General features: G+C 42.9%; 1 protein-coding gene across 1 annotated transcript in view; it reads left to right on the top strand.

Annotated features, from left to right (window-relative positions):
• The window catches only part of DPH1 (diphthamide biosynthesis 1), a 409993-nt gene that overhangs the window by 247510 nt on the left and 147956 nt on the right, over positions 1-14527 (top strand). The window contains exon 5 of the mRNA XM_040338369.1: positions 10558-10712. Coding sequence (XP_040194303.1) covers positions 10558-10712 — 155 coding nt within the window. The remainder of the gene's footprint in view (positions 1-10557; positions 10713-14527) is intronic.

Here is a 14527-nt window from a genome sequence, read left to right as displayed (position 1 = left end):
ACACTGACAGCCCATAACAGAAAGTGCCTGAACACAGACCTACATAGTAGAATTACCTTGTACTATTTGAATAAAAGCTGAAGATCTATAAATGTTGAAAATACATTTTGAATACATTAATGTGCTAAAGAACATATTAGTGATTGGGATCTACTTTAAATGCAATGCAATGTGTCATTGTTTAGAGCACTATGTTTTTGTAGCTTCTTGCACAGTATACGTTCTGCAGTACTATGTGTTACCTTGACCCAGCAACTCATGTGCCTAGATTACATTTGTGTACAAGTGATATTGCTGTCTAGTTTGGCTTTCTAGTATTCACAGTGTTTCCAATGCATGCATTTATTGTTAACAATGTCATGGTTCTTTTTCACTAATCACTTCTTTCTTTCTCTAAATGGTTTATTTGCATGGACAAAACAGTTAAGCCCTGTACACACGATCAGATATCTGATGGAATCTAATCCGATGGATTTTTTCATCAGATATCCGATGAAGCAGACTTTCATCAGTCTTGCCTACACACCATCGGTTAAAAAAACAATCGTGTCCAACACGGTGACGTAAAACACAACGACGCGTTGAGAAAAAAGAAGTTCAATGCTTCCGAGCATGCGTCGACTTGATTCTGAGCATGCATGGATTTTTGATCGATGGATTTCCCCACAGATGATCGTTTTTTTCTATCGGTTTTTTAACCATAAGAAAAATGTAAAACATGTTCTATTTTTTTTTCACCGTTGGATAAAAGATGGGGCCCACACGCGATCGGTTCGTCCGATGAAAACGGTCCATCGGTCCGATCGTGTGTACAGGGCTTTAGAGTAAAGCGTCTTGAACATGGATTGCTAAAAACGCAGCATTTTTAAGCTTCGAGGCTTTTTTTTTACTAATATTATTATTATTATTAATTTAAATGTAGCCTATTGTTTTTAATGGGCCTATATACACAGGCGTGTAAACTTGCAATGCGTATAGATCAGTTAAAAAAAAAAAAAAGTGAAAATATAAAAAGCTACTTTGTTGTATGGTATTATACACCAGTACATGCATATTATATAACCCAAGAAAAATCGTTATACATATCTGCACAAACTAGCGAATATGCACATTTATTATACAGCCCATCCTCACGTTTTTCTGCAGGAGTTTTCTCCCATGAATCTGATGTTCATACATCGGTACCATGTGCAAGTACCCTAAGGCCCCTTTCACACTGGGGCAGGAGGTGCGCTGGCGGTATAGCGGCGCTATTTTTAGTGCCGTTATACCGTCAGGATTTGCCGCGGTATTCGGCGGTTTTTACCCCCGCTAGCGGACGAAAAAGGGTTAATACCGCCAGCAATGCGCCTCTGCAGAGGCGCATTGCCGGCGGTATTACCGTGGTGTCCCATTGTTTTCAATAGGAAGGAGCGGTAAACACACCGCTCCAAAGATACGGCTAGTAGGATTTTTGGAGCGGTCCTGCTAGCGCACCGCTTCAGTGTGAAAGCCTTTGGGCTTTCACACTGAAGACTGCAGGGCAGGAGTTTTTCAGGCGGTATTTAGGCGCTATTTTTAGCGCTAAACCGCCTGAAAATGCCTTGGTGTGAAAGGGGCCTAATGCTCTATTCCAACCTGGACACATAGGAGTTTATTGCATCAATGTCAGAAACATTAGTAAAAACTAAGAATAAAAGAAAAAAGGGGAAAGCGCCAACTAAGTGCAGTATTAAAAGCAGACTTTAATCTCAAACGGTTAAAAACATTCACAGGATAGGAGAAACAGGATCATTCATCATAAAAAGAGGCACTGCCGCTTGTCCCCATCCTGTAGGATCCGCCAGGGTTCCCCCAGCTGCTGATGGATGGAGTCAGGCTGGGACGCTGAATGGCAACCTGGAAGTCCCTTAGACCAGCTTGCAGTGCACATGTGGACAGGATGTGACATCACAGAGGGGAATCGTAGGTGCTGCAGTCAGGCCTTCCATCAGCTGCACACTGGTGTATCCTGCAGGACAGGGACAAGCAGCGGTGCCTCTTTATATGAGGAGTGATCCTGTTTATCCTATCCTGTGAGTGTTAAGTCAAACAATTGAGATTAAAGTCTGCTTTTGATACTGCACTTAGTGCGCACTTGTTCCCTTTTCTTTAATTATTTTCTATACAGAGCTGGCTTACTCTGAGAACAGATGCCACTATGCCTGAAGTGCCCCATGGACTGTTGTAGGGACTTTCAGAGTCTGTGGTTCTGAAATTTACGTTAACCCTTTCTTTGCATTACTATTTATCCTCTGCATTCGTACAAACTGAACTAAATCTTACTGCATTTTTTTTTAAATAGATTACCTTCTGTTTCATGTGCTCCATTTAGTGGGCAAAATGTGCTATATTTTAGATATTTCAGAAAACGAATACCGCCGTTTGGCCACTAGAATAAGCTAATGGTAGGGAGTTAATCTACAGTATTTGAAAACATACAATTACATTTGGTTCAACTTTCATGAAGGTTTCTGACATTCATGGAATGAATGTTTTATAAATAGACCGCTTAATATTGCAGAATAATTTTTCTCTCTCGTATTAAAGTGGCATAGTTTGTTGTTACCATGCAAACAGGACAGTATTTGTACACCTCAGTCATGGAATCTGAGAAAAGCACATATATCTGTAGTGTTTACTTATCTCTCCCCACAACTCTAAGGCCCCGTACACACGGTCGTTCCAAACCGATGAGAATGGTCCGACGGGCCATTTCCATCGGTTCACCGCTGAAATGGTCTGATGTGTGTACACACCATCGTTCCAAAAACCGATCGGGTCAGAACTAGGGTTGTCCCGATACCGATACTAGTATCGGTATCGGGACCGATACAGAGCATTTGCGCGAGTACTTGTACTCGCGCAAATGCTCCCGATGCTTCGCCGATACTTTTTTTTTTTTGTGGCCGGGAGGTGTCAGTGACTGGGGAAGACAGGAGACGGCGGGAGGGGTGCGGGCAGAGTTTGGCTGGAGAGGGGGCGGCAGCACATGCTGTGAGGTGTCAGGCCGACGTCCCCCTTCCGTGACTGAAGAGGACTGAGGATTGAGCGCAGAGCGGGCGACATGGCGGTGACATGGAGGCAGCAGCAAATTAATATTTGCTTAACAGCCTCTCGCTGAAGCCTGGCTTTGCGGGGGATTGGGGGGTCCGTCCATCCGTCCGTCCGCCCGCACACCCAGGACACGGCCGCGGCGCTGATAATTCTGATAATTTCACAGCCGAGCAGACCAAACTTCTCCCAAGTGCTGTGTATGGCGATCATCTGAGCTGAGGTGCACTGCACAGCATTACGGGTCTGAAGGGGGGGTGTCTTTATTGTAGAGGGGGGGTCTCTATTGTATAGGGGGGGTCGTCTCTATTGTAGGGGGGGTCTCTATTGTAGGGGGGGTGGTTCTATTGTAGAGGGGGGGTGGCTCTATTGTAGGGGGGGTGCATCAGGATCAGTGACCGGTTCAGTCGCAGTCAGCGGCCGAATGTCCCTATGCTCATCTTGGTACACCCTGCACTCCGCTGCAGTAAGCAGCAGCAGACATCTTGTTACACCCAGCCTGAGCTATATGGGCTGGGTGTAACAAGATGTCTGCTGCTGCTTACTGCAGCGGAGTGCAGGGTGTACCAAGATGGGCATTGCAGCATATATATTTTTTAGAAATGCAGTGTAATTTTTTGCAGCATTTCAGTGCCAGCCACCTATCAGTGCTATCAGTGCCAGCCACCTATCAGTGCCCACAAGTGCCACCTATCTGCTATCAGTGTCACCTATCAGTGCCAGCCACCTATCAGTGTAATCAGTGCCCACAAGTGCCACCTATCGGTGCCCTCAAGTGCCATCTATCAGTGTCGCCTATCATTGCCCACAAGTGCCACCTATCAGTGCCAGCCACCTATCAGTGCCCACACGTGCCACCAATCAGTGCCACCTATCAGTGCCAGCCACCTATCAGTGCCACCTATTAGTTCCCATCAGCACCACTCAGTGCCCATAAGTGCCGCCTATGAGTGCCAGCCACCTGTCAGTGCCACCTATCAGTCCCCATCTGTCAAACTGCCACTTGACATTGAAAAAAAAGTATCGGTATTCGGTATCGGCGAGTACTTGGAAAAAAGTATCGGTACTTGTACTCGGTCTTAAAAAAGTGGTATCGGGACAACCCTAGTCAGAACACGGTGACGTTAAACACACGACGTGCTGAATAAAACAAAGTTCAATGCTTCCAAGCATGCGTCGACTTGATTCTGAGCATGCGCGGGTTTTGAACCGATGCTTTCTGTACTAACCATCAGTTTGGGCCGATCGGGCAGCGGGCCATCGGTTTGATTTTAAAGCATGTTTTAAAATTTTGGACCGAAGGAAAACAGACCGATGGGCTATACACACGGTCGGTTTGGACCGATGAAACTGAACCTCGGTCCATTCTCATCGGTTTAGTCCGACCGTGCGTACGCGGCCTAAGTGTTGTTTCTCTCTGGTGCTTTGTTCCTCTGTTATCAGCATGAATCACTTCTGAGAAGTTTTCCTGGCACATGAGATTAATTTGTGTGTGTGTGGGGGGGGGGGGGGGTGGCTCGGCAGACAGCTTGTCTGTTCAGAGCACATTTCTTCTGCTGTGTGGATGGGAGTGCTTTTCCTCCAATCGGCTCTCACACACTGCAACTGCAGCTCTCCATCCCCTCCTCTGCTCTTGAAAGATGGAGATGGATTTTAACACTTGTCTGCCCTTTTGAAGCAGTGTAGGGAAGAGAAGACTGCAGATAAACAAGTAAAACCTATGTAGGAGGATTTATTTAATCTCTGTGTATTAACGGAGGCTGTTCACTTCACTGGGTATATGTGAGAGTTTACAACCACTTTAATTCATTATTGATTATTGTATGGTATACCCACTCTCTTGATACTATTGTGGATGAATAAACCTGTCACAAACCTTAGCATAGCATCCAGCTGAGCATACGATTAAAAATAAAATGTATAAGCAGAGGATACTGATAAAAACCACCTGTCAGAATGATCAGTAGATTAAGGAAACAAAATCTTTATGCAGTTGCCAACTTTTTGCGGCTGTGGAATTTAAAAGTAAATCTCAGTTTTTGTGGCAATAGGATCAATATTTAAATTTAAACTTTTGTGGGAACAGATTCCGAAGTTAAAAAGGGACAGTTTTAACTGGTATTGACAGCGATAAACCATGCACGAGATAGGGGGGACACAAGAGTGATCCAAGCAGGTTTTCCCTGCACTCAGCAATGCATTTAATCAGTTCATTCATTCATTCAGCAAGGCAGCAAGCAAACCACAGTATAAATGGCAGGAGGTATTTGTACAGCAGGTCCACAGCATCAAACAAACAAAACATCTGTCTGTCTCAACTACTAACTAAACTGGTTTAGGTTTCTGACGAATAGGGTGCCCCCCTAATGTGTCCTTCGAAACAAACAGGTAGCTCTTGTACCTTTTTGTAGTGTTCTGTCAGCAGTCAGCCTTTTCACATAGCAGCAGCTTTTCTCACAGTAGAGAGAGGGAAAGGGGGAACCCTTAGCAACAGTCAGATCAAATATTAAAAATCCCTGTGAACAGCTGGGACTCATAATGACATCTGGCTGTCAGGTAAGACGCAGACCTAGGAAGGGATGCTTATCCCACGCAAAGCTTTCTAACCCTCTGGGCTCCAGAACCCAGGACAGGACTTATTAACAAGCCTTGAAGCCCCTCACCATGAGAAACCCAGCTGAAACAGACACGGGTGGCAAAAACATTTATAAGGATTTTAAATATTCCCTACTCTACCCAAAATCTAAAGTTTTAACCACATATATCCCTGAAAGTCCAACGTTTGAATATTAGCAAGCCATTGTTTTACTGAAACAAGTAAACTACTGTGCCATAGGGAGAAATGTATTTAAAAAAAAACTATATATATATATATATATATATATATATATATATATATATATATATTCACTGTTTATTGCAATACTAAAACTTTCTGTTTTGCAGTCACAAAAAAACAAACAACCTGCTAGATGATTCTGCTGAAAAATGCTCAGATAACATCAGACAAGCTTCCCCCATCTATTACTAACACAATATCTGACTTCTATTCTCAGATAGGAATCCTGGCTCCTCACCAATGACAATGGCTACCTTACAACTGACTATTTCATTTGCAGGATCATTTTTAAAAGAACTGAAATATTTTGGTCCTGAAAGTACTGTGTAGTGTTTTGTTGAATTCAGTATAACTGCGTCTAATGAAGCTGTTATGGGAATGACAGCAGTGCACATCCCTTTATGAGCAGTAAAGAAATTATCCAAAGCTATGAACCTTATTAGCAGACTGCCCTTTTTAACTGCTTTGTGGTTCGTAACCTTTATGTTACTGGTCATAATATACTAAGTTTTTACATTTCAATCCAAACCAATTTTTTTTAAATAGTTTTGGAGTTTTTAATTTACTAAAGGCAAACAGACGTGCAAAGTGTACTTTCTCCAGAGCTTGGCAAATGAGATGAAAATTTACTTTGCAAAGGTTATCCAATCACATGCAAGGGAAACATTTTTTTGCTTGCACATAATTGAATGATGGAAGTCAACAGAGTTTCCCCTCATTTACTAAGCTCTCGCGCAACCACACTTGCAGAGGTACAACTGCATTCTGTAAGAGAATTGCATATTGTATGTATCGCATACTAGCACATTTTGAAGTACTTACTTTAAAACTAAGCCCTCCATGCTGTCACCGCTGACAGAGCTTCCATCTTCACCTGATGTTCCTTCTGGGTTTGTGGACTCCCGGGAGCCCTAGGTTCTGGCATGGTGATATGAAGGTCCGGTATGCCAGACCTTCAGAGCGCATGCGCCAGTGATATCACTGCCTCGATCCAGTGTGAATATCTCCTAAATGGTGCCTATTTAGGAGATATTCATTTTACCTACAGGTAAGCCTTATCAGAGGCTTACCTGTAGGTAAAAATCACAAAGCAGGCTTTACTACCGCTTTAAGGCTCCATGCACACTAGTGTTTTTTATATGTTCAAAAAAACACCAGAAAAAAATGCTGAATGAAAAACGCTGATTTAAAGCATTTTTGTGCCGGCTTCTAGTAGTGTTTCAGTAGCTTTTAGAATCGTTTTATGAATTTTGTTACAGTACATGAAGAAGGAAAAAACTTCTTGAAAAAAGCTGTTACGAGCATTTTAATAGAGTTAAGGGATGTTTAGGCCTCGTACACACGATAGGTTAACCAGAGGACAACGGTCTGATGGACCGTTTTCATCTGACAAAACTGATCGTGTGTGGGCCCCATAGGTTATTTATCCATAGGTTAAAAAAAAGCCAACTTGTTTTAAATTTAGCCTATGGTTTCCTAACCGATAGGTCAAAACCGATCGTTAGTAGGCACGACCATTGGTTAAAAATCCACGCATGCTCAGAATCAAGTCGATGCATGCTTGGAAGCATTGAACTTTGTTTTTTTCAGCACATCGTTGTGTTTTACGTCACCGCGTTCTGACACGATCGTTTTTTTAACCGATGGTGTGTATGCGCGATGGATTATCAGTCAGCTTCATCGGTTAACCTATGACAACGGTCCTTCAGACCGTTGTCCTCTGGTTAACCTATCGTGTGTACGAGGCCTCAGTGTTTTTTTTTTCTGCTGAGAAAATGCTCCCAAAAAATGTACATTTGTTTTTTTTGCTCCCAGATGCTTTAACTGACTCAATCCATCTCCTGATAGAACAGAGCATTGGGAGTCAGGCTGCACATGCTCAGTTTGGAGTGTATTGCTAGAGAGTTGTTGTTTTTGTTTTGTTTTCCTGGGAGAGTGCATGTGATTAGAACAGGGCCAATCAGTACTGTCCAGACAGGCTCCTCCTACAAGGTTTAACCAGATGCTGATAGAAGTCACAAGACTGCTCTAACTGTTGATGAGAAAAGTTCTTTAGCAGTTTATATTTACTAAAATAATTGCATTTCCATGTTCTCTGTGCTGTGGGAGACCAGATATTGTGTTTAGTAACACCTTAAAGCTTTACACAGCCCTGCCACACACTGCAACCCTGTCTGGTAGGGCAGAAATCCAAATTCTTTACTGCTGTAGTGAAGTAACCCTTATGGGTCTTTTTCCTCCCCCAGTCTGTGACTGGACAGATAAAGGAGAATCGACAGACTAATGTGCTCCCCTGTCTGTCGCTCTGTTTTCTGCAGCACAACTGTTTGGCTCCTTGTTCTGCTTGTTCCTCTCCCAGTCTGAGCTCTATTGTACAGTGAATTGCAAGTGGGTAATACCAGGCCAAATCCAGGTACTTACCTTGCAATAAAAAATTAAATACTGTATATTTAATAGTATGTATTATGTATGCACATACCAAGCTGCTATAATTTGCATCTTTTATATCTGTCTGGAGTTGATCGTTAACCCTTTGACCTATTTTGCGCCAATTCTATGAGGGCAGGGATTGTAAAAGTTAGAAACAATTCTTCCAGCATTAGAAGTGAGAAGAATGCTTCCAGGACTGTTTAAAAGGATTGGTTGGTTCACTCAGAAGTGGTATTTTAACCTTGTGTCTGTACAGCTTGATTCAAACACACGCCAACTTCTTTTTCTGGTTCAACTTTTTTTTCTTTAATACATTATTAGTATTATAATACAGGATTTATATAGCGCCAACAGTTTGCGCAGCTCTTTACAACATCAGGGAAGACCGTACGGTTACAATACAATTCGATACATGAGGGATCAGAGGGCCCTGCTCGTTAGAGCTTACAGTCTAGAAGTATAACAAGAAACATAGAGTTCATTGTTACAATAATATTGAAATGTTTTTTGCTGGATACAAAGATCAATAGTGTAGACTGATAAATGCAGTAGTGCTCAGTAACACCGTTGAGTACAGTACAAAAACAGAAAATTTGCGTTTGTTTAGAAGGAAAGGGGGGAAAGAGAGGAGGGGTGGAGGAAGGGGTCTTGTGGTTAACCTGTAGACACAGACTGAACACTTATTAGGCGTGAGTGTTTAGGAAAGCATGTAGGGGTTCAAGCAAGGACTCATCAAATCCAAGGGGAAGAAAATGGGTCACCCAAGGGCACCAAAGCTTGGTGTACACAGATACTGCATTCTGTGAGGTGGTCTAAATTTTTCCACAAATCATGGCTTGCGTGACCCTATTATTTGTTTCAATGAGGAGCAACCTGGGTGTTTTCCAAGCCTTTGCCAGCATCTGCTTAGCAGCTGTGGTCACCTGCAGAAGAAGTTTGATTCTCCGTTTAGGAACCACCAACTTATGTCTCCGTAATGCCGCATACACACGATCGGAAATTCCAACAAGAAAACCGTGGATTTTTTTTTGACGGTATCTTGGCTCAAACTTGGCAGTCACAAAAAATTCTGACTGTCAAGAACTCGGTGACGTACAACACTACAACGAGCAGAGAAAAATGAAGTTTAATGATTCCGAGCATTGCATACAGAACTTTTCCCATCTGAAAATTGGAGAACCAGCTCTCAAATTTTTGCTGTCGCAAATTTCGACGGAAAAAGTCCGTTGGGGCATACACACAGTTGGAATTTCCGACCAAAAGCTCACATTGAACTTTTCTTGTCGGAAATTCCGACCATGTGTACGCGGCATTACTCTTGCAGTGAGATGTTAGCTCAAGAGGTCTCAGGTCCTCCCAGATGGTGAAGGCAATTTTTGAGGGTCTCCTAATACTTGCTGGTGCTTTCATTTAATTTATTCTACAGGGAACATCACTGGAAAATGGAAAGCCTTAGTAAAGGACTATGGATGTTTTTAGCTTGACCTGAAAGTTTGACCTTGAACCCTTAGATGACTGTTACAGTTGCTAGGGTCTACCAAAAAAATAATATATTTGTTTAAAGCGGAGTTCCGGCCACAATTTCACTTTTTAAATATAAATACCCCTGTAATACACAAGCTTAATGTATTCTAGTAAAGTTAGTCTGTAAACTAAGGTCTGTTTTGTTAGGTTGTTACAGCATTTAGACACTTTATAAAATAGAAATTGACTGGGGCCATCTTAAGTGTGGGCATCATGAAGCCAGACTGTATGACTTCCTGGATTTCAGCCTTGCAGATCTCGCACATGCTCAGTGCTGCACAAGCAGTGTAATGGACAGTACAGGTGCTGAAACCTGATCTGAAACCTAAGTCACATGATTCTTCGAGACTGGGGAGTGCACAGAAAGTTACACCCACTACATTCCCAGGAGTCTGTGCGGTGTAGGTTAGGAAGCTTAAGCACCTAGGTGCAGGAAGAGGGAAGATTAACTATTCTGCCTAGCAACAACACTTTGAAGGCATCTAAAAATTGTTTTTTTTTTCTTAAAGGACTAATGACATTTTTTTAAAACTACTGATATGTATGGGTGGAACTCCACTTTAAATAGACCAACCCATTAACACACCAACTTTACACAAACTTTACTGTGATTTGGTTTGTTGTTGAACATTTGTGTATTGTATGTTTTGAAACGCTCTGTATATCTTAACTTCTGCTTTTTAATTTCACAGTCCCTATTGATGCCACGCAAGGGATAAAGATGTTGTATGTCTTTGTTGATGTTAAGATTGATACATCACATTTTGTGGACACAATTCGCTTCAACTTTCAACAGGGAGCCTCAATCGCCTTCGTCAGCACCATCCAGTTTGTGTCTGCACTTCAGGTAAATATGAGTCAATGCCCATTTCTGTAAAAGATTAGACAAATGTGAGAGAACTCCTTCTCTAAGAATTATAGTGGTGGCCAAGGCCTGATCCGCCCTATAGGCTCACTATGCAAGCCGCTTAGGGCCCCGCAAAGCTACAGAGGGCCCCCCAAATTACTTGAGGCCCCACCTGGTGAGAAGTAATTTTCGGCCCCTCACCCCACTTCTCAACTCGCTGGCTGCATGGGAGAAGAGGTAAGAAGTCATCACCCTTGCTTCTCACTGTAATGTAAGATGTCATTTTCGACAGCAGAACACCCCCTCCCCCCACTTCTCAACTTTAATCTTTAATGTGACATGTCACTGTTGGCAGCGCCCCCATGTCACGTGTCATTTTGCTTAGGGCAACAGGGAGGTCAGGATGGGCACTGGTGGTGGCAGCAGACGTGTAGGGATTACCGTGCTCAGACTACTGACTACTTCCATATTCTTAAAGCGGAACTTTATCCATAAAAACTTGATTAAAAAAAGAATGTTCTTTAGGAAGGAACATGCATTCCACATTAATAATTATGCCACCAAAAATAGCATGTGCTGTAAATTGCCTCCAACATTGCTCCTGTTTCTTCTTGCTGGAGGCTGCCATTTTGCTGAAGCCCAGAGCCCCTAAACAGCAGTTCCATTCACACCTGATCATGGACAAAATCTCACTGATTCCACTCATGATTTCAAATAGCTGCAAAACACGGGATGCGTTTGCAATGCCATTACTTCTAATAGCACCCTAATTGTGCTGCAAATTGCATTGCAATCGCAACGCACAACTTTTGCAGAATGATTTGAAGACTGCCGTCCACAAAGGGTCACCATCATATTTAACTGAATTTGAGCAGTTCTGCAAAGAAAAGTGGGAAAATAATGGTAATAAGTCTGTGCAAGCTGTGCAAAGTTAGTATAGACATCCTAACAGACTGTAATTAAAGCAAAATGTGGTCATTTTTCCAACTCAGAGATTCTGTTTTTTATTCATTTTTACTGACATGTTGGTGTTATAACTTTCACTTGGATGTTATAAGTTACACTAGTAAATACAGCTGGATAAAAGAAAAACGGGGCAGTTAATACATTTTCCCACTGTATGTCTGCCAGATTTCTAATATAAACAAACAGCAGGTGCTGAAAATTATGAGAAACCAGCTTCACTACCTTTGTTGTGATCTTTGAGAATGAATTACTCCACAGTATCAGAAGCTTCCAAGGTCAGCGAGGGATTGTTTTAAGGTTCTTTTACTATTTGTTAAACATTATGTAAATGTTTTAATGTCTTGCCACACAAACACTCTAAAGTTCATTAGAAATAGATTTAAAATACTGGTATTTGCTTCTGCTATAATCCTTGGTATTTTACAGCTAGTTTGGTTGCCGTTTGGATATGCTTGTACCTATAAGTCAAAAAAATGTCACCAATGGCAAAATATTCCTACAGTTATAGTGTAATGTGCAAATGTTTGTACCTGAAACTAAATTATATCACTGTAATAATGCTACCACATATCAGAGTAGCAAATGGATAATGTATCTAAAAAGAAAAAAAAACACAAACTAAATTAGACATTGAAGGATTTGCATAAAGCTGGGTAGCTTTAGGCCCCTTACAAATGGGGAGGGCTCTGTTGAATTTTGCCTGCTCAACGGGGAATCTGTCCAATGATCCCCACTGAACAGGCGGATGGCTGGTCAGTGTCAACTCCGCTTAGGCAGAGCAGACAGACACTGCTCACTCTCCTCTATGGGCGTTTAGATGTAAATGGACCACCTGTCCATTTACACCCTACTGCCATCCGATCCAATTCACCAGGCGTCTGTTTTTAGCGGAAATGATTGGATCAGATGTCCGTTGACACCCGGTCAGGGTCCGCATAAAAAACTGACAGGAAGTTTTGGTAAAACATTGTAGCAGTAACCTGTAAACAGCTAATCAACACCACTCACAAGGATTCAGTCAATGTAACTGTCACTTACATATTGGGGCTGTCATTGTTATCTTTTCTTTACTACTTAATCAAAAAAACATCAGCCAGCTACCTACGGCCACGCGTGTGTGGCACGCGCTATAGGCTTGTACGGTGGCGTTCCCTGGGGCGCGCATGCGGCGGCGTGTGCGCCACTGTGTAATACAGAAGATGTGTGTGTATATATAAGACACATCATTACCTGGAAATGCTTTAGGAGGGACACAGAGCCTGAGGGGCACGTAAGTAGCCAAAGGTGGTGGGCACAGGCAGAGGCTCATACTTGGCATCAGACTGGATGGTGGCCTACTATTAAGTGCTGTACTAACACAGTATTGTATAGTGTATGCGCTGTTCTTTTTTCCTCTGCTTGTAGCTGAGGACTATGTCTTCCCGGAGAGGCAGCTCAGGGACTAAGAAGGACAAGAAAGAAAATTCGCCTAAGACAGGCAGTTCTAGCCGCTCTAGTCGCTCTAGCCATATACCATCCTCTCCTGAGGAATCTTTAGCACCTATACAGGATGAGCCATTGCCTTTGTCGGGCATAGCAGAGTCTCCTATAATGCTGGCCCCTGCATATGTCACTGAAGACACTTTGTCAGCAGCCATAAACAATCTGGAAGGAAGGAAGAATAGAGGCGCTAATCGCTAAATCCATAAAAACGATTAAAAAGCAAAGCAGGTCTCCTTCCGTTGTTCTAGATCCCTCTTCAGATAAGTCTGACAAGGATGAGGGCGATGTGAAGCTTTTGAAGGGTAAGGATGAGGAGCAGTCGGATGATTCCGTTGCATCAGAGGAGCCTTTTTCTGCCTCCCAGGTCCAAAAGATGCAGATCCAATGCTATGCAGAGGCCTTACGTTCCACGTTTAAATTGCCATTGGTGGAAATAACCGAATAACATGTGTCTTCTCTGGGTTCTTTAGGATCCCCACAGACTGCGTGCTTCTTCCCTATGCATCCTCTACTGGAGAACCTCATTTACAATGATTGGCAGCATCCAGATAAGAATTTTTCTCCCCCTAGGAGGTTTGATGTCCTCTATCCTATGCGGTAGATGCAGCCATTTCCTGTGTGAACAAGAACCTGACCTGCCCTGTGGACAATTGCTCAGGTGTTTAAGGATTTTTCCGAAAAAAATATGGAATCCTTGCAGAAGTCTTCCTTTATGTTAGCTGGCGCAGTAACCCAACCTGCCATGGCAGCTGTAGGTATGTGTCAGGTCCTAAAGGAACAGGTAAAAGAGGGGCTCAAATGTCTCCCCCCAGCCCAGCTTAAACTTTGGGAGAACCTACCCAAAGCCTTATATTTTACGATTGATGTCATGAGAGATTCTATCCAGCAGGCATCCCGCCTGGCGCTCCAATTGGTACATATGCACAGAATTCATTGGTTAAAACATTGGTCGGCGGAAGCTCCATGTAAAAAGCTGTTAGCTGGTTTCCCCTTTTATGAGAAACGACTTTTTGGGGACGACCTGGATAAATATATCCAAAAAAACTCAAGTGGTAAGACTACTCTTTTACCAGAGAAAAATAAGAGACGCCCGTGTTTCAAAAGGTGTCTCTCTCCAGTCTCGGGGAATTCTGCTGCCAGGCAGTGACGACGGCATTCTCAGTCAGCCGCCAAGCCAAAAACCCAGAGTCAGAATCAGGGTCGCAAGAAGTTGTGGGTCCAGAAGACTGAAAAATAAAACCCTAAAGCTCCCTTATGAAGGGGCGCCCCCGCTCGGCCGAGTGGGGGGATGGCTTTGGCAGTTTTCAACAGCTTGGCAAACAGAGATCCTGGACAAATGGGTACATTCCACAGTATCTCTGGGATAC

This window comes from Rana temporaria, chromosome 2 (assembly GCF_905171775.1).
Source record: "Rana temporaria chromosome 2, aRanTem1.1, whole genome shotgun sequence".
Classification (NCBI taxonomy): Eukaryota; Metazoa; Chordata; class Amphibia; order Anura; family Ranidae; genus Rana; species Rana temporaria.
This window is presented reverse-complemented; position numbering and strand designations above follow the sequence as displayed.